The sequence below is a fragment of the Bos indicus x Bos taurus genome, chromosome 2 (assembly GCF_003369695.1).
Source record: "Bos indicus x Bos taurus breed Angus x Brahman F1 hybrid chromosome 2, Bos_hybrid_MaternalHap_v2.0, whole genome shotgun sequence".
In the NCBI taxonomy this organism is placed as follows: Eukaryota; Metazoa; Chordata; class Mammalia; order Artiodactyla; family Bovidae; genus Bos; species Bos indicus x Bos taurus.
The window spans coordinates 23,162,343-23,182,767 of NC_040077.1; the positions used below are offsets into that span (position 1 = coordinate 23,162,343).

The following is a 20,425-nucleotide window of genomic DNA, read 5'->3' on the forward strand; positions in this document are numbered from 1 at the left end:
GTAGGTTTGAGGTAGAAAGTGTACAGGGTGAGCCTGGAACATTCTGTCTTACTAGAAAACAAAGGGAATTATAAAGACCCCTGGGGTCACATCAGAAGGATGCAGGGGCCTACGTGACAGCTCTCTCAATGGCCCAAATTGGGCATCAATGAGAATAACAACTGCTATGAATTGAAACACTCAAATATCTGAAAACTCCAAGAGTTCAAATGATACTTAAACACGTAAACAAGAAAGTCCTTGTTAGGCACCATTAGAAGATACCTGAGAGCTAATTTTGGTTCTGAAAACTGGTTAAAAAAAAATCAAGTTCTTAATACATCTGTTATGTAAAAACTGTACCTAGTATAAATAAATAGTTGAGGGGAAATTCCCAGTTGATTCATGAAGAGAGAATTTACAGAAAATGTTTGTCAGTGGCTATTAACAGTACAAAAAGGGAGACAACAGGACAGTATGTCTTCTGATGTCAGTTCACAAAATAAAGTACTGTTGCTGCATCCGATCCTGATCAAGCTTCTAGACATAACAGAGAAGACAGAGGAACACGCTAAATGACACTATGGGGTTGCAGTTAGTAAAATGTGGAAATTCTTCAGGAAAAAATGACTTTTATCAACAAATAAACAGCAAGGGGAATAAAGGGAGGGGAAACCTAATAATTAAGAGACTTTAAATAAGCATTAGGAGTCCTGAATTCAAATCAGTCAATTGTATAAATGGAAGGTGAGGCACAGGATAGTGAAAATTTGAAAAATGATTGGATATTTGATATTAAGGAACTCTAACTTTATTTAGGTGTAATAATATTTTATTATGGTTCTACAAGTCTTTTAGAAATGCTTTTAGAAATACTGAAGTATGTATGCATGTCATATGCCTGGGTTTTTCTTCACAATAATTCAATGGACTGGAGGGAGTAAGATGAAACAGGATGGACCACTGCTGAAGCCAGTATCTTCTCTCTTACAGTAAGCTTTTAATGTCCATGAACTCAATTTTTGCCACCCCAAAATTTCCCCAAACGGATACCATTTAGAGCTACTATATGTAAAATTATCTTTTTGTAGCTCATTAACAGCTCAATACAAATTCTTTATTTAGTTGAATAGCAGTATTCTTTCAAGTTAGTACAATGAACTAAATTGTATTTTCCCACAGAAAAACACATTATTAGAAATACATGATTTTTAATGAATTGACCATTACAGCTTCATAAAAAGCTAAGCATTGTATCACAAAGAAAGGTTACACCTCATAGGGGTTAATGCTGGGATTAACAAATGTTAGGACCTATCCATTATTTCTCCTCCACCATGACTTTAGTTCTTTCTGCTCAAATCTCAGGAACTTTCCCATCCAGGAACCTCAACTCATTTGATAAATATTCAGTAAGCTTTTCTTTTTTCTTGGCTGTGTGGCTTGTGGGATCTCAGTTCCCCGACCAGGAATTGTACCTAGGCCATGGCAGTAAAAACCCAGAATCTTAACCACGAGGGAACTCCCTTAGTAACCACTTGCTGAACCCAGACTACATGAGTATTTGGATCAGTGTTCTTGCTCCCAATGACTTCATTCTTACCAGAGAAAATGAAATAAACGTGTAACTATGGGTGGCTGGTATTACCTGTTAAGATCAACATATGTAGCCTTATCTATCACATATGTAACCCAGTCTATCAGAAGCCCTCAGAACAGTGTTTGGCTCGATTATCTACAATCTTCTCAGGCTACAAGAGCAGGCATGGCTCTTCAGTTTTCTTAAGTTACTTAACCTTGCTGAGTCTCATCTCCAAAATGCCTAACATACATCCTGTACTGAGCACTGTGTCTGGTACTTAGGAGGTGCTGAACTAACTCTAGTATCCCTTCTTTGTCAAATATTTATAATGTTGGATTGAGCACTGCTGCAATCCTGGGTTACCAGCAGGTACTTTCATCTGATAATAAGCACTTCCAACAAACTTTCAAGGCACAGAATTATGTTTTAAAAAGTTTCCTATGTGGCTAGCTATGCCCATCTGCAATCCTTCAGGCCGCCTCCCCATTTTGGCATCTAACAAAGTAGCTTGCCTCTTCTCTCCTCACCCTTGAGCGACACACCCAAGTTCACCCAGAACTGTGTGCTACAATATAGGTCTACAGACTAGCCCCACACTCTCCAAAATTCTCAATTTCCTACCTTTCTTTGTCTTTGTAACTAAGAGGCTGTACTATGCCAACCCTAATGTGAAGAATGAGGTACTAGGACTTCCCTGGCAGTCCAGTGGTTAAGACTTCTTTCACACTTCCAATGCAGGGGACCTGGGTTTGCCCTCTGGTCGGGGAACTAAGATCCCATATGCTGCTCGGCATGGCCCCCCAAATTTTTTTTAATTTTTAAATTAAAAAATAAAAGAATGGGATATGAGAACTTTTGAACCATACTTTTTCTGTCTTTTGATTCTCTCAGTCCTAGAACAGGCCTCAAGGTACAGGGAGTCTAAAATAAATATCCAGGTATTGTGAAATTGCTGTTGGTTCTTGTGTTGGCAAAGGGCCAAGGGAAAGAAAACATCATTGTAAAACTTCACGGGTCCCTACTTTCTATCCGTCGATGTAGCTATCTTAGCTGATTCTGATTCACAGCTATTAATCATATCTGATTCACAGCTATTAATCACATCACCAAATCAGGTCCCGTTCAAAAGAGCTAGCCCTTTGTCATCAGAAACTTAAGCCAAAAGGGGGGAGGTGGGTCTTGAAAAGGCAGAAATGGTCTTTTGTTTAAATAGGAAAGAAACATTAGGACTCGGTGCAGTAAGATTGAGTATCAAAGATTTTAAAAAAGTAGACAAGCTAAAACAAAATGTTTTATTATTAAAATAAAAAAACTTTGTATAAAAGCGTAACAGATCAAAAGCTCTATTTACATGTATTGATTCAAGGTCCAATTATGCACCAAACACTGAACCGAACCGGCAGAGCTACAGGCTGCAGATGCAAAGCAAAATGCACACACACACACTCTGAGTCTACCTCTACGAAAGGTTTGATTCATGCCGAAACAGGGCCAGGGAGAGACAACACACGACTCTGCCCAGAAACTAAACTGGCAGAGATGGTAAGTTCACAAACTGGTGACAGTCACCCTTCTCCAAAAAAGGCACTTCTCAGTTATAAAAGTGCTTCAAACCTGAACATGAATCCTCTATGCCTGGCTTATAATTTCAAGAAAGCAAAAACTGCAAAGGATTGTAGCTGAGTTTATGTATCAATTTTCCATGCAAAATAACCAAGAATTTATTTGAAACACCTGATGTTATGAACTGACATAAACTTGGCAAACTCAATTATCCTGAGGTTTTATTCCATGAATTCAAAGATTGGCCTACTCCTGAAGCCTCCCCATCTCAATTTCCTAGGATGGCTTTTCTACAATGATTTCAAGCTTAGTACTGTCCTCGAACCTTCATATTGTGACTGTGTGGGCCAGATGCACATGGCAGAGGAAATACAAGCAAAATACATGAAATATTATCCTCAGAAGCCTCCACAGTCATATGCTCTACTTGCCAACAATCACCTAATTTTTCCACACGGTCTTACAACTTTTGTGCCATGATTCTGCTAAAAAGGTTGACAAACACTATATCAGACCCAGTGTTTACATGTGAGCAAGTTACAGGGATAGTCTCTGAAACTGGATAGAGGTAGTTAATACTACTACTGTGTTTCTAAGTGCTTGGTTTTATGCGTGGATTCCAGGGCTATTTTCAACGCCAATTAAATCCAACATGCTTTCATAAAACTTCGTTCAAAAAAGATTCCCAAACTAAATGATGGAGGAGAATCACTGGAAATAAGAGGACGGCATGGGGCAAGGGGTGGGCAGAAAAGCAAAGGAGAAACTGCAGGAGGGCAGAGTACAGCTGGCACTACACTTCTGTGATGCCCAGACACACGTGCACATTTAATGGGAACAACTTGATTTGCCTCTAAGACAGACTGAGCCTCAGAATTCTTAACCCGGGTTTCAATCACATGACAAAACTGAAGACTTTAACAAGGAAGATTTGCGAAGTGGAAGGCAGGTAGTGGATCTTCCAATTATTATCCTTGCATTTCAAACTCCTGTTTTAGACTGAAAGAGAAGAGGGAACACGTCAGGATATGGTTTTTGGCCTAAGAATTCTCTTATGAAAACTCTAATTCCAAAAGACACACGCACCCCAATGCTCATAGAAGCACTATTTACAACAGCCAAGACATAGAAACAACCTAAGTGTCCATTGACAGATGAATGGATAAAGCAGATGTGGTGCATATATACAGTGAAATACTACTCAGTCATAAGAAAGAATGAATGAAATAATGCGATTTGGATGGACCAGTTGGACAGACCTAGAGATTACCATACTAAATTAGACAAAGACGAGTATATGATATCACTTATATGTGGAATCAAAAATATGACACAAATAAAAACTTATTTACAAAAAAGAAACAGACTCACAGATCTAGAAAACAAACATGGTTACTAGAGGGGAAGGGAGTTGGGGGGAGGATAAATCAGAAGTTTGGGATTAGCAGTTACAAACTACTATATATAAAATAAATAACCAACAAGGTCCACTGTATAGCACAGGAAACTATAGTCAATGGTTTGTAACAAACTGTAATAGAAAAAATACAAAAAAGAATATATTAACATGTAACTGAATCACTTTGCTGGATACCTGAAACTAATACAACATTGTAAATTAACCATACTTCTATTTTTAAAAAGTTACAAATAATAATCTTCTGAGAGCCTAATTCACTCCTTTAAAAATGTTTCTGTTGAATTGTAACATGCATCTTAAGTGCACAGCTTAAATTTTACACGAGGGCCCACAGGGTCACCACCACCCAGAGGAAGGTTTGCACTGCTCCCTGACACCCCACATGCCTCTCCTGCTTTCCATGCGATTGCTATCCTGACTGCCACCTTCTCTTTAGGAAGGTAACAAAAATGAACAGGGGCAGGGTGTTTGGGAGAGAATGGACACACGTATATGTACAGCTTAGTCCCTTCACTGTTCACCTAACACAACCACAACATTGTTAATCAGCTATACCCCAATACAAAATACAGTTCAAAGTTTGAGGAAAAAAAATACGAAAAGTGCTTAAAATAAGTTTCTCAGATAACTTGAAAAAAAAAATGTAAGGAAAAAAAAATTAAGATTGGGGTGCAGAAGAGAGAAAAACCAGCCCTACCTTTTCAAGTAAGCATGCACGTTCCCAAAGCCATGGTACTTGGCTAAGTACACGAGCACCCCAGTCGCACATCGCCCATCTCGCTGCCGACAGAAGCTGCAGTTGCAGATCCCGCGACACGGTGGGCAGTGCCAGTTCTGAAGGAGAAGCGTGAAAAGGCACCATTAAGTCAAACCTTACCACCCCTTACTTATCTACTCCTGTTTAACCTCTAAGGTGGGTGTCATCAATTGCATTCAGATCTTTTTTATTACTATTAAAAAAACAAAAACATAATGTGGTTAATGGATCACATTCCCTTGGGAAATCCCACAGAAAAAGTCACACAACCATTACTAGTATGGGGACTACAGAACAGACTTCCCCTGAATGGCCAGGTCCCGAGCACTCCACAAGCGCTCATAATTATCCAGTACCTACACTATGAATTCATCTGCCTTTCAACACCAAGAGCTCAATCTCTTTCTGCCTCTATCAGCTCACAGCTGACCTTGGAGCCTACAGGACGACCTCTTCAAGGCACTTACTGGGTCAAGCAGAGCATCCTTGACTTCTTCACCATAACGGTTTCGAAGGCAGGGACCACAGAATTGGCCTCGAACACCCCAGCACTCTGGGTTTCTGCAGTTTGTCTTGGTATCGATAGTTTTCTGGCGGCACTGATGACAAGTTGACCCCTGCAAATAAGAAGAAAAACAGAAACACTACTCTTTGTAGAGAAAATCTTAAAAGAATGTCATTCTCTGTGAATCCCCGGGCAGCCTGATGGTTAGGACTCTGTGCTTTTACTGCTGAGGACAAGCCACACAACCAAGAAAAAAAAGAAAGATAAATTTGACTACAAAAAATATTAAAATAAAAAAAAAAGAATGTCCTTTTTTGTGGGTAGTCTGATCTTTTCTCTTTGAATCCTACCTCACATCTATATACACACATATACGCCAGGCCATGAAGAGTATTGAGCATGGTGATTCCATTCAACTGGCAGATGCAACAGTTAATGCTATCAAAACTATCTCAAGAAAAGATATGCAAAAGAAAGCTTGCCCAAATCTTGTTTGTCTTTAGCACACCACCATATCCTCGGCAGAGAAGGCAACGGCACCCCACTCCAGTACTCTTGCCTGGTGAATCCCATGGTAGGCTGCAGTCCATGGGGTCGCTAGGAGTCCGACACGACTGAACAACTTCACTTTCACTTTTCACTTTCATGCACTGGAGAAGGAAATGACAACCTCCAGTATTCTTGCCTGGGGGATCCCAGGGACAGAGGAGCCTGGTGGGCTGCCGTCTATGGGGGTCGCACAGAGTCAGACATGACTGAAGCGACTTAGCAGCAGCAGCATATTCTCAGCACCTATCTATGTAGGCACACATTAACAGCTACTTATGTTGAATGAAATGAATTTCTAAATTGAGAAAAGACTTAATGCTACTGAAGATTTACCTAAGCAACTACTACTACTGCAACTAACCAGGCTAAATCCCAAGGATGCTACAAAATTCTCTTATCTTACATGAGAAAAATACCCAGGCACACATCCCATGCACTAAAATGTCTCTCACAGACGGGGACATCTACAGACATTATTTAGAGGCTCTGACCAATGAACGGTTATAGATCTTCTCTCGGGAGTTGTTGCAGATGTTCTCCAACTCTTCCTCCGTGATTTCGTCCACCGGGCGAACAACATGGGGAAGGGTCATGGGTCCGGGGCGACGACTTCGGGGCATGTCATCTTCCTGCATAACGAGAATCAAGGAACAGCGTCCTTCCTGGCTCGCTTTCCCAGCTCTGCCTCTTAGATCCTCGCTCTGTCACTCCTTCACAGAGAACTCAACCTGGAAATCAGTCTTGGAACTTATGGAGAAAGGGGATTTACTAAGGATCACAGAACAACATCACTGAAAAATAATTAAGAAAAGCCCAAGAAAACTTTTTAATTCTCTTGCCTGCTACCAACAGCCATCAAAACAAGGTGATGTGACCTTAACCATTGTGGACGGTTTGAGAAGGCCATTTAATACAGATCCTTGGGGACTTCCCTGTGGTCCAGTGGCTGGGACTCCACATTCCCAATGCAGGGGGCCCAGGTTCAGTCCCTGGTCAGGGAACTAGATCCCACATGCTGCACCTCAGAGTTTGCCTGCCACAGTCAAATTAATTAATTTTTTAAGTTAAAAATATACATGGATCGTTGGTGTTGAAATTGTATGTGCTCCCATCCTGTGTCCATGATCCCTGGACCCACAGAAGATGGCAAACAGAGGAGCAGACACAGAAGCAGAGAACTCACATTCATGTAGCCGACCATGGACTTCCTCTTCCTCACCAACATGTACTTGTCTTCCTCTTCCTCCTCCTCCTCCTCCTCCTCTGTGGGCAGGGCGCTGAGTGACCCAAGGACCCGGGATCTAGACCTTGTGAGTGGACGAGCTCTCCGCTCAGGGTTTCTCCTGCAGGCAACACCTGGAAATGTGCGCCTCCTGGGGGTCTTTGGACGCTGAAAACACAGAGGATGGACCCACTTACTCCAAAATGACAAGTGGCAGCTTCTTCTGAGGCAGGTTTTCCCATAAGTAAAAGGAATGCTCCACTTGCCATTTTCCTTCGTCCTTTCTGTAATGCATGGGAAATGAGCCCAGAAATAATACAGCCATTGAAATTCAGCTTCTGTAACACCAAGCCCAGTTTCTCTCAAACTCAGGGATGACCTATTTATTCTTGACTTGATAAAGATGTAAGAAAAAAATCTTGTTTTCTTAAAAAAAAAAAAAAAACCTTTTCTACAATATCTCTTAAGTAGCACAAGCTTAGCTCCTCAGAATACAATCATATATATTAGGCCATGACTTGGTTAAGAAATTGTTTTTTCTTTTTTTCTCATTCTCAGATTTTAAAAAGATAGATTACCGTGCCAGGTAGAAATGTTCCAAGGGCTGGAGTTACAGAAAAAACAACTTGCAATTTTTCTTCCCTATCTCTGAGGGGCTTAGTTTATTTGGGTGGGAGGGAGAGAAATAACCAATCAAAAGGCATTTGAGGAACTACTCTGACAATTCAGTGCTTAAGACTCCATGTTTCCACTGCAGGAAGTGTGGGTTCAATCCCTCGTGGGAGAACTAGGATCTCACATGATACGCAGTGTGGCCAAAAAAAAAAGGGGGTGATTTGAGCCCTGCAGGTGCTTGGCATGGGGTAGAGGGCCCACACCTGGCCTGGGGTGCAAGGAAGAGATCCCAGAGATCTTTTAGAAGACTTCCTCTATCACCTCTGTCTACAAGATCACACAAAATAACAAAATCAGACTTTAAACTATCACAACACCTCAGACTACCCCAAACACCATTCCACAAACAAATATTTGTACTTACTGAACTGGGGCCCGGCAGGGAACGCCTTCCAGGGAAGGAGCCAGGGAAGCTTTCTAATTCTGACATGAGTTTTGCAAGCTAGAAAAGGAGGAAATTAAACAGAAATTATTGGTTTACAGTAACTGCTGTAAACAAGCAAATTCTAGAAATCACAACAGCACAACTCAGAGTTTGTTTCTCCTGTACATTTCCCAAAACTTTCACAGATTGAAAGAAAAGTTAGAAAAGGGAAAGAAATACATGTTAAATCATATGCGATGACGTTTTCAGAGCTACGTGGAAAATAGTTCTTAGGACACATAAGCAACAAGAGGCTTAGAGAAATGCTGGGAAGGGTCATCAGTTCTGACACCTTCAAAGTCAGATACCTACCATTGCTTTGTTTTGCTTTATATTTAAAGCCCTTTTCTCCAAGAAATTCATGCCACTTTCATCTTCCGAGTCAGAATTGGAATCGGTCACAGAATTCTCTGGGGGTTCAGGAGGCACTGTCCTTTTGTTGGCTGCTCCCCTGGTGCTTCGAGGGGGAAACTTCATGGCCACGCGGAGAGGTCCAGACCGCGTGCATTGACTGCGGGTCCGACAGCCCTCCCGGTTGGCCTGCAGCCTCTGGTCAATGAGAACAAGTGAGACGTTAATGACTTGCTGACTGTCACAGAGTCTGAAAGAGTGTGACTACACAATGCCTTTGGAACAAAAGACACTTGCAAATACATTTGCATTGAACACTTTAATTGTCAAGTTTAACTGACGGCTCTGAGTAACAAAATCAGGAATTACTAATAAACGCAACAACCTGAGGGCCAATTAACTAGGAGCTTTCCTGGGACACACTGTACTACGCCACAGTCACAGCCTCTAGGACAGTGGTTCTGAGTCATTTTTTAAACTGTGAAAAATCCCAGCTTCTTTTTCCACTTCTTTAAAAAATAGAATCTCTATGTATTTTAAAAGAATTTCCCTAGAGACAAATATATGTTCTCTCATGATGTCCATACTTATGGTAGTATTAAACTATATTAAAGATGTCTCAATGCTCTACTTTTTTAAAAACTGTAGCAAAATATACATAAAATTTACCCCTTTAACCATTTGTTTTAATTTTTATTGGAGTATAGTTAATTTACAATGTTGTTACTCTTCAACCATTCTTAAGTGTACAGTTGAGTGACATTAAATACACTCCGTGTTTTGCACCTATCACCACCATCCATCTCCAGAAATTTTTTAAAACTCTATATTCATTAAACAATTACTCCCCATTCATCTCCCCCAGAACTCCTGGCAAGCATCATTCTACTTCCTGTCTCTCTGAATCTGACTACCCCTTTTGAAATCTCAAGGACAGAAGAGCCTGGCAGGCTACAGGCCATGGGGTCCCAAGAGTCAGACATAACTTAGCAACTAAACATTAACAACTCTCTAATACATTTTGTGTAAGCATAAAATTTTTTAAATTTCAGATTCCAAAAGTAATGTTTGCATCATTTAAAATGTATTAAAGTTGGCCACCGGGGCAAATCAGAATCATGAGATATCACTTCCCACCTACTAGCAGAGCCAAATAAACAAGTATGGCAAGGATGTGGAAAAACCAGAATCTGCAAACACTGGGAGAAGTGTAAAACGGAGCAGCCACTTTGGAACAGTCTGGCAGTTCCTCAAAAGGTTAAACATAGAGACTGTATGACTCAACAATTCTACTCTTAGGTATGTACTCAGGTGTGCATATCCACACAAATATTGCACATGAACGTTCACAGCAGCATCATTCATAATAGCCAAAAGGTGCCAATAACTCAAACATCCATCAACTGATGAATGGATACATAAAAGGTGATAGGGTCTGAATATTTACAGCTGAGTATTATTCAGCAATAAAAAGATACAAAGTAATGGCACATGAAAGAACCTCAAGAACATCATGCTAAGTGAAAGAAGCCAGTCACAAAAGACCACGTATTGTTTGGTTCCATTTATATGAAATGCCTAGAACAGGCAAACCTAGGAGAGAAAATAGATTGGTGGTTGCCAGGAACTGAGGGTGCTGGGAAAGGATGCAAAGTGACTGCTGATGGGAACAGGGTTTCTTTTGGGGGTGATGAAAACATTCTGAAATTGACTGTGGTGATTGTTGAAAACAAACTAACAAAAAAGAGAGAAGTAAAAAATACCACCCATAAAATCCCAAAATGGAAGACCCGTTTTTTAACATTTCAACAACCTCATTGCTTTTTATAACCTTTATGTTATTTTTAGTGTGCAGACTGAGAGAACATAAAATGACAAAAAAACTTTCACAAATCCTTAAGCCTTTTAATCGATTGGCATTTTCTCAGTCGCAACAAACAGCATCTACAAAGAACTGAAACACTGCCCAGAAATGATTCAGGCTGTAGACAATGTTTGAGTCATACCCAGATTCACAGAGCAGTGCTGCCAATAACTCCAATACGCACTGATTCAGATCAACATCACCTCTTAAGAGAAAATATTACATTATCATGAAGTTAGGTCATGATAAAATACTCCCTGGCCAAATGTTCTCACTTATGTCAGCGCCGTGCAACTGTGGTCCCAGGCAGTGGACCCGTGTCAGACCACAATGAGCTGAAGAGCATGCACCCGAAACATATTTCCTTTATCGAGAAAGTGTTGCTAAGAGGAAAACATGTGCAGAAGTAAACAGCATGCTCAGATAAGAGTGGGACTGAGGCGCATCCCTGGCAGCAGCATCCTGAGCAGGACAATAGAGGTTAAAGGTAAGACAGCAGGCGTAAGAAAAGCCAACAAAAGAGCAACAGCGGAAGCAAGCAGGGCCCTAATTGTCATTACCTGCACTCAAGCTCCTGCATGCGAGTTATCACAGGCTTTCCAGATGCAGGTATAGATCCACTATGGGAATCAACTTTTACTGAAGTCTCTATGTCAGGCCCTGGGCTGGGCACTTAAATGTGACTGGAGCTCATCTTGAGGACATATCTGCTTCCTCTGATTGGGCTTGATTTCTGTGGCCACAGAAATCTGCACGCTGGCCAATTGTTTCTTACAAGTTTCTAAGATTTTCAGAGACTACAAAAATCCTCAAGCCTTACTATTAGAACTACATTAGCAAAAAACTGCTTTAAGACATGAAGAAAATACTCTTAAAACTTTTCTTAAAAGATCAACGAAACCTTCTGGCATGACTAAAATGAAAATCATACGGAAAAAAGATTTTTAAGCAAGTATGTCATGCCTCTAAATGTATCTTATTGCCTGATATTGGTGAAATTCTCAAACTCACCATTCCATCCTGTATCTCACTCTCTGAGAAACCGCAAAACGATTCATCATCAGAGTCGGCATGAAAAATACTGGCCAGTTCGTTAGTGACATCTGGCCTTGGTTTCTGTAAAAATCCACAATGGTCTAACACATCTTGCACCTCACTTTCTGAAAAGCCGCAGAAAGATTCATTATCAGAGTCCTCATAAAAAACATTTGCCAGTTCTTCACTGATATCTGACCTGAATTTAGGTTTCTGTAAAATAAATAAATAAATGTGGTTGTGCATTTTTTTTTTTCTTTTTGAAGAACCAATTTTCCGTAAACCGTGCAGAGAGCAAATCACATTTACAAGTGCACTACAAGAGAATAGCTTTTGTTACAAAGAAAAATGGTTCAGAGGTTTACAAATGATTTCTGAGTTGTTATGGCAAATCATCAGGCATGTTAGGTTAGGCGACATTTCAAAAGGATAGAATAAGTAGCTAATCTACCTCCAACAATTACTACCTAGAACCACAGCAAAAAGTGAAATGAAATTACAGTGCATACTGTATTTTCGTAACAGCTGTATAGAAATGTAGGCAAAAAGCAAGCAGTTTTAATCACGCACAAAGCATTTGGGGCATTTTGAGCACTGCAGACTCCATTCTGTTTATTCTCAGGCAGCACTTACTGTGTTTGCAAAATTATCAGAAGCAAAGCTGTCACAACTGTCATCAGAGGATGACGGGGTTTCCATGGAAATCAACTTCACATATCTGAATTTCTTGAAGTTCTTCTTTGCTCTGCAATCCTTTTGCTGCAAACGGAAATGGCCATACTATTAAATGGGATGCTTGCTGCAGAATCTAAAGAAAGGTATCATTTTTGAGTTGAGTAGGTTCAAACAGCGCAGAGGAGGTATGTCCATTTCTTATACCCTACAAAGAAAAAGGAGGCTTTGCAATTGCTACAAAATTTTCCAAAATCAGGTAAAATCCTAAAGAGAGATCCCTTTGAGGGAACATTGGTATCAATTTATTCAAATACCTGTGGAATTACCCTTTAACCCACCTTAAAAACTCCCAAACTCTTAACATTATACTGAGCTCCCAAGGCATTAAATGCTAAACTGCTAAAATCTGCCCTTAAAAAAAAGAAAGAAAGAAATTAGACTGTACTTCAAAAATACAAAATGGTAGAGTGATTTCTTTCCCTCAGCCAAAATCAAGCTAATGAGGTCTTTCTAAGTAAGCTTTGGGCTCTGTACTGTGATGCTAATTTCTCAAACCTCGAACACTGGGCAGCACCTCGACTTCAAGAGGGCAGGCTTTCAAACAGGCCTTGTGCCAATCAGGAGGGGAACAGTGATTTCTGCACAAGTCTTTACAAATCAAATATATCAACCCAGTGAACAAATGTACAAGAACCAAGTTAAAGGTCAAACAGTCCTCCAAACCCAGGTAGAATGCCCAATTCCACTTCAGGGCTCTATTAGGCTGGCCACTCAGCTCTTTCTGTAGTCCCATTGCTACACAAGTCTTGAGTTTTTATAAGCCCTTTTATTAGACACATATGACCTATGGATATGAAAATGCTTCTTTCCTTCATAAACAATGAATTGCCTGGCACCAATCATCAGAATATGCAACTGACATCTACTTCATGTAAAAAAGATAGTAGTTTCTACCATTTCTTCATATTTCATAAGAGATTTCCTAAATGTTGTGCAGTCGCTAAGTCGTGTCCAACTCTTTGCAACCCCATCAAACGCAGCACTCCAGGCTTCCCTGTTCTTCACTACCTCCCAGAGTTTTGCTCAAACTCATCATGTCCATTGAGTTAGTGATGTAATCTGTCTCATCCTCTACCGCGCCCTTCTCCTCCTCTAGCCTGGAATCTTTCCCACAATCAGTCTTTTCCAGTGAGTTGGCTCTGCACCAGGTGGCCAAAGTACTGGAACTTCACTATCAGTCTTTCCAATGAATATTCATTACTGTTGTATTACTTCCTATATTTTTAATATCTGAAATATGGCCATGGAATAACATTAGTGACTCCATACACTGAAAAGTTTAAGAAGGCAAGTTCTGCTACGGGTCCCACAAAATAATGCCAAGACGTGAGGTGTAGGGGGAATATCTTTCTGATCTTTCTACACCTAACGTTACACATTTCTCTTGCAAATAAAATTATTTTCATGATGGTGGAACCCAACCACCCAGTCAGTGCTTCTCAACAGACTCCATTCAATCATCTTAGGAAGTTTTAGTCTTGTCCTTTTAAAAATCATGAAAATGTGATAATAGGTAGAGGTACTACCTATTAACGGAGGTCTCAGAAACTCCCTATTTTCCAGATGAACAAATTAAAGGTACCAGGTATGTGAAATAAGATTGCCCAAGATCACAGGGCTGGAAGGAATCCGCAGTCTCCTAAAACAGCTGTGCTCCTCACACTGCTGCAGGAATTATCACCATTTCTGGTGGAGCTGCGGGTGGGGGTTCAATCCCTGGGGCAAAAAGATCCCCTAGAGGAGGGCATGGCAACCCACTCCAGTATTCTTGCCTGGAGAATCCATGGACAGAGGAGCCTGGTGGGCTACAGTCCATAGGGTCGCAAAGAGACGGACAGGACTGAAGCGACTTAGCAGGCACGCCCGCCAGCAATCATCAATCTACCTGCCTGCAGTCAGAGGCACAAGACCGCCTCAAGGGAAGTATTCTATTGGAAGCTCTCAGGGAAATACTTGCTGGGCGTTAACAAGTCAGCGCATGCGAAGTTAGTTAACAGGCAAATGTATGCTTGGAGAATAAGACAGAAAGAAGCAATACAAATGGTCATGGATTTTCCTGGCAGGTAGGTAATAACAAATGCCATTCAACAGATTTTTTTTTTTTTTTTGTGCCAGGCACTAAGCAATTCCTTGCAACAAAGGTGGAAACTGAGGCGTAGAGTGGTGAAACAGATTATTCAAGTCCCATGATGGCTCAAATTTGAACCCAGGGATGTCAGATTCCAGGTCCTGCTACATGTGGTTTTCTTCATCCTGAAAGCCAATGCCAAGGTCCATTCGGGAAGAGGTATCTCTGAAACTACGCCCCCAACACGCCCTCTCCAACCCACTCCCGGAGTACCCCAGCCCCTCACGTGGGCCCCTTACCCCTGCTATTTATTTTAAGCTTGTCATTTTCTTCCTCTTCACCCAACCCCCCACCCTCTAACCTCTCCTGGGGCAGACCCTCCGTTCCGGTTTCCGTTAGCGTAAACAGTAACGTTCCATGTTCCATTCAGGGCTCCGTCCTGTTGCTGCAAGAAAGGCTGGGGGTGGGGAAGGGAATGGGAAACGAGCAAATGGTCGGCAAACCGATAAGACCACCATTGCACTAATCACCTCCTGTGACCGTAAGTGCCCCCTCAAGTGTGCGCAACCCAAGTTCTAAAGAGAGCGGTTTTCAAGACCTTTAAACTCCCAACCCATCAACTCTCAGCAGTTAGATGCGCCTGCCAGCACGGCCAAGAGGAAAATAAGCAGGAAGCTAGCGCAAGGGTCCCAAGTGCGCCCAGGAGAATGCGTTACTAGACATTCATCCTCCCCAGGCTGTGCATGGGAAAGGTCCGGGAGGCTGCAGGGCAGCACCCTACTCCACGTCCCGCTCCCCTCCGCGCCCCGCGGGCAGAGTTCGGACCAGCAGACACAATGGGGGACCGGTCCGCCCCTGCTGCCCGCAGCACACGTGTGCCTCGGACGCACGTGGCCTTGAGCTCCTCCAGGCTGCCAAGCATCCTGCAAACCTCACAACTCTCTGACCGCCCGCGCGCCGGGTGTCACGCCCGCTGGACACAGTCCCTAGTCTCTAAAATACCCCCAAGTGCACAAAATCTGGGGCTTGCCTAAACGGGTGCCGCCCAGGACTGCCACCCGTTGATAGGGGCACTCCGCCGGCGAAGTTGGAGGGGGTCAGCCCGCCCCCAGCACCCACCGCGCCCATCCCTCGCCTTAGCCCGTCCAGCCTCACCCGCGCGCGGCGAGCGTCCATGCTGGCGGCCGGCGCTGGAGCGGGGAGAGCTGAGCAGCCGCGCGCGCCGCCGTCCCACAGCGCAGGAGCCAGAGCCCTAGCCGCGCGGGCCGGCGGGCGGGGTGTGCAGAGCTGGGGCCGGAGGGGCGGGGCGCGGCCGACTTTCCCGCGTTGCGGCGCAGGTCCTGCCAGCTTTGGTAACGGCCCACCCGCGCAAGACCCACTCGGCCCCGAGAAAAAAGCAGCCCTTCCAGATACGCTAAAGTCCAGTAATAGTCTTGCAGTCCCCTAAGATCCGCCTTGGAAAAGTACTGCCTTGGAAGCTCCGGGACCTCTCTCTTTACATAGCTGCAGGGTCCCTAGAGAATGGCGCGAAAATGGGTCGTATTGCCCCGGGGATAGCAGCCTAATTTGCATGAATTCTGGGGCTGGGAGGGGAAAGCGGGAGACAGTGGGTAATGGAGAGCGGTGCCAGCCTCCGCGCTTAGCACTTTCCCTGAGGCGTGCGGTTTACGTTATTTAAAATAAAAATCAAAGACTGGAGCATGAACTCCCAACAGCCCAGGCACTGTCCCGCGATATAGCTAGCACCTCTTATCTGGTAACCACAACATTATCTAATGTAATAAAATGAGCTAAATCCCTTATCTTTCTTTCCAGAAAGCTCGGGAAGTTCTTTTACATAAGACTTGTGATTTTTAAATAAGAAAGGTCTGATGTTAGTTAAGACTTAACTATGGGATAATAAAGTCTAGAGATTATAGAAGAATAGAAGCTAAAGACTGTAATAATGTGATTTGGGGCTCCTTTCTTCTGTCAAAATTTGTAATCACTTAAGTCAGAAAGAACGTGAGATTTTTCATTGCCCCTTGAATCGAACCTGACATTACGACGAGATCAAGTGTGAAGCTTTAAAACAAATGTTTGTAGAGAGTAGGAAAAAAAGTTGCTTTTAGAAGAAAAAGTTAAATAAATTGGATTGCTTTAAAAGACGCTAATTATAATCTTACATTTTAAAACAAATGCTTGAAATGAAACATCAGTTTTCTCCTTCCCACTTCTCTTGGGAATACTTCTTTGCAGGAAGAGAATGCCTGAACATACTGCTTCCTCTCTGGGTGTACTGAAGACAAAAACTTGTGAACAAGCGACGCAAGAGAATGTGGATTGGAAAAATTGGAGGCGACTTGGTCGGAGTCTTCCAGCCTTTCTAATACCCGCCGGCTCCATGGTCACTCTGCCACAGTGCCAGGGACAAAGAACTCCCCGTCTGGAAGGTAGGCGCCAAGAGAGGTTGTTGGTCTGTCCTTCGAAATTCCTTGGCAGTAGTGGGCCCTCAATAAATATTTGTTGAGTAAATAAATGACTGCATGAATGATGAATGAACTAAAATTGTCCTTAGTGCTGTGTCCTTGGAAATGCAATCTGTGCCACTAAAATCAAACATATGAGAATTTGAAACTGCTAAACTAAGGAAGGGAAAGATTAAGTCACTTTGCCTACTGGTTCTGATAAGGAGGGCTTTCCTTGTGGCTTGGTTGGTAAAGAATCCGCTTAGTCCTCTGGGGGCACTCTAATATAGTTTACGTTATTTTTTTAGGTTAAGATCACTGGGCTATTCTTTTTAGTAATAGGAAAATGCAAATTAAAACAGATAGTTTCACTCAGACTGGCAAAAAAATTTAAAGCCTGTTAAGACCATGTGTTGGTAAGGATATGAGGAAATCCCTGCAAGGATGTTGTTAGAGTAAATGTTTCACTTTGGAGAGCAATTCAGGAATGTTCAGCAAAACCACTTACAGGTATATACTCTAAAACAAAGTTTTTCACACTGTGAGTTAGAACCCATTGGCAAATTTTGAAATCAATTTAGTGGGTTGCAACTAGCATATTTTCTTTCTTTCTGAAATTGAATTTTAAAAATAAGAGTAGTGTGTTGTTTCCTGAAACTCTTGCGCCTGTCTGTGTGTATGCTGTATAAAATGTGTACTTCTTACTGTGCTTCACCATCAAAAAGTTTCCAAGACACTGTCCAGGAGAAGGTGCATTAAGGCTTGTACTGGTGCTCTCTTGTTTGTTCAGCTGAGTCTTGCCAACATCTGTAACACTAGGCACTATTCTGAGAACTAGGACATAAAGCCCAGGGAGTTTACATTCTAGTGGAGGAGCAGAACTAAGAGTAAGATAATTCCAGATGTGATCACTTCTGAGAAGAAGCTGTTAGTTGCTTAGTGGTGCCCGACTCTTTGTGACCTCATGGACTATAGCCCACCAGGTTCCTCTGTCCATGGAATTCTCCAGGCAAACATACTGGAGTGGGTTGCCATTTCCTCCTCCAGGGGAATCTTCCCAACCCAGGGATCGAACCCAAGTCTTTTGCATTGCTGGCAGATTCATTACTGTCTGAGCCATCAGGGAAGCAAAAAGCAGAATAAAGGGATAGGAAATAAAAGAGGTACCAATTCAGATAATAGAAACAGGAAAGGAGGTGTTATCTGATCAAAAACCCAAATAAAGACAAGGGAGGGGAACTTCAGTGGCTGAGACTCCACGCTTGCAAAGCAGAGGACCTGGATCTGATCCCTGGTCAGGGAACTAGATCACACATACCACAACTAAAGATCCCATATGCCACAACTTAGGCTTAGTGCAGCCAAATAAACAAATACATTAAAAAAAAAAATAGGAATCCATAGGAAGATGAAGGAAGTGCTGGCATAAGACAGAGTGAACAGCTAGTTAAAAGGCTCTAAGGCAGTGAATAGAAGCTTAGTAGCAGACCATATGGAGAAGGCAATGACACCCAGCTCTTGCCTGGAAAATCCCATGGATGGAGGAGCCTGGTGGGCTGCAGTCCATGGGGTCGATAAGAGTCAGACACGACTGAGCAACTTCACTTTCACTTTTCACTTTCATGCATTGGAGAAGGAAATGGCAACCCGCTCCAGTGTTCTTGTCTGGAGAATCCTAGGGACGGGGGAGCCCGATGGGCTACCGTCTATGGGGTCGCACAGATTCGGACACGACTGAAGCAACTTAGCAGCAGCAGCAGCAGACCATACTGGACTACAGAAAGCTAGAGAAAGAGAGAGCATGGGAGAGATCACATGGAGGCTCCCTGGCCATGGAAGAAGCTTGAACTTTATATCAGGTATGAGAGGAAGGATTCTGATGAAGAAAAGACCCAATCAGACTCCATGAGCTGCATGAACTATAAACTAAATGGGGATGGGGGAGCAAGAGTGAGACACTTCAGAGCCCCTAAAGGAGAAAATGATGTTTTGGACTAGGGTGATTCTGGGATGAGGGAGAAGTGGTCAGATTTTAAGATACATCATTTTGAAGGCAGAGCTAACTGGACCAGAGGAATGGATTGTTCATTCATAGTAGTGTTGTGTATCATAGTAAGATATGGCAAACAATCTAAATGGCCCTCAGAAAGGAAATGGAGACAGGAACAGTGGTATAGTCATACAACAGAATTTGAACAGTGTTCAAAGGAATGGCATAGCTTACGTGCATCAGTGTAGGTAAATCTTAATGTTGAACGGAAAAGCAAATTGCAAACATTTTGGTAAAGCATACCCCTTATGCAAATTTTTAAAAACACAAAACATACATAAACTGTGAAAGTATATAAAGACATGAGCAATTAGAATAGGATAGAGGCTAACTCGAAGGAGGGAAAGATAGAGGACACAGGGGAGGATGAGGTTTTCCACTCTATCACTAATGCTTTATTTAAAAATAAACAGTATGGGGACTTCCCAGGTGATCCAGTGGCTAAGACTCTGTGTGCTCAGTGTAGGAGGTCAGGGGTTCAATCCCTGGTCAGGAAGCTATTCCACGTGCCACAAGTAAAGATCCCATGTGCCACAACTAAGACCTGGTAAAGCCAAATAAATAAACATTAAAAAAAGAAATAATAAAGGGTACAAAGAAAAAATGGCAAAGTGTTCAATGTGAGTAGTAGATACATGAGTGTATTATAATTTCACTTTTTGTGGGCTTTTTTGTGTCTGAAACATTTTATGATAAAAATTTTTTTTAATTTTGAAACAGTTGTCCTATCAAGACATATATTGTAGTGTTAAATATGCAGTCCTGGGATTTCCTTGAATGGTCCAGCGGTTAAGAATCCACCTTCCAAGGCAGGGGACCTGGGGGAGGGGTGGTTTTGACCCCTTGTGGGGTAGGGGGAACAAAGATCCTACATGCCACAGGGCAACTAAGCCCATGCACCACAACTAGAGAAGCCTGCCCACAGCAAAGACCCAACACAGCCCCCCACCCCAAAAAATATATATATACACACATATGCAGTTCCATACAGGGTCCTATAAAGACCCAACACAGCACCCCCCAAAATATATATATATATATATATATATACACACACACATGCAGTTCCATACAGGGTCCTATAAAAACCCAACACAGCACTCCCCAAAATATATATATATATATATATATATATATATATATATATATACACACACACACACACAGTTCCATACAGGGTCCTATAAAAGGGAATGCCA

The 20,425-nt window shown here is 42.3% G+C and overlaps 1 protein-coding gene across 5 annotated transcripts in view; it reads right to left on the reverse strand.

Annotated features, from left to right (window-relative positions):
• Positions 1 to 2,839: 2,839 nt before the first annotated feature.
• CDCA7 (cell division cycle associated 7) overlaps positions 2,840 to 20,425 on the reverse strand; it is a 37,159-nt gene continuing 19,573 nt past the window's right edge. The window contains exons 1-11 of one of the 5 annotated variants that reach the window (XM_027557404.1): positions 15,885 to 16,001; positions 15,091 to 15,186; positions 12,560 to 12,685; positions 11,903 to 12,139; positions 8,989 to 9,225; positions 8,617 to 8,694; positions 7,539 to 7,745; positions 6,847 to 6,984; positions 5,769 to 5,918; positions 5,242 to 5,378; positions 2,840 to 4,123 (exon numbers count right to left, since the gene is read on the reverse strand). In XM_027557404.1, the coding sequence (XP_027413205.1) occupies positions 4,093 to 4,123; positions 5,242 to 5,378; positions 5,769 to 5,918; positions 6,847 to 6,984; positions 7,539 to 7,745; positions 8,617 to 8,694; positions 8,989 to 9,225; positions 11,903 to 12,139; positions 12,560 to 12,685; positions 15,091 to 15,186; positions 15,885 to 15,905 (1,458 nt within the window). In that variant the 5' untranslated portion in view covers positions 15,906 to 16,001 and the 3' untranslated portion in view covers positions 2,840 to 4,092. Of the gene's footprint in view, positions 4,124 to 5,241; positions 5,379 to 5,768; positions 5,919 to 6,846; positions 6,985 to 7,538; positions 7,746 to 8,616; positions 8,695 to 8,988; positions 9,226 to 11,902; positions 12,140 to 12,559; positions 12,686 to 15,090; positions 15,187 to 15,884; positions 16,017 to 20,425 lie in introns of those variants that run through there. The other 4 variants (XM_027557432.1, XM_027557414.1, XM_027557421.1 and 1 more) reach the window with 4 other exon arrangements.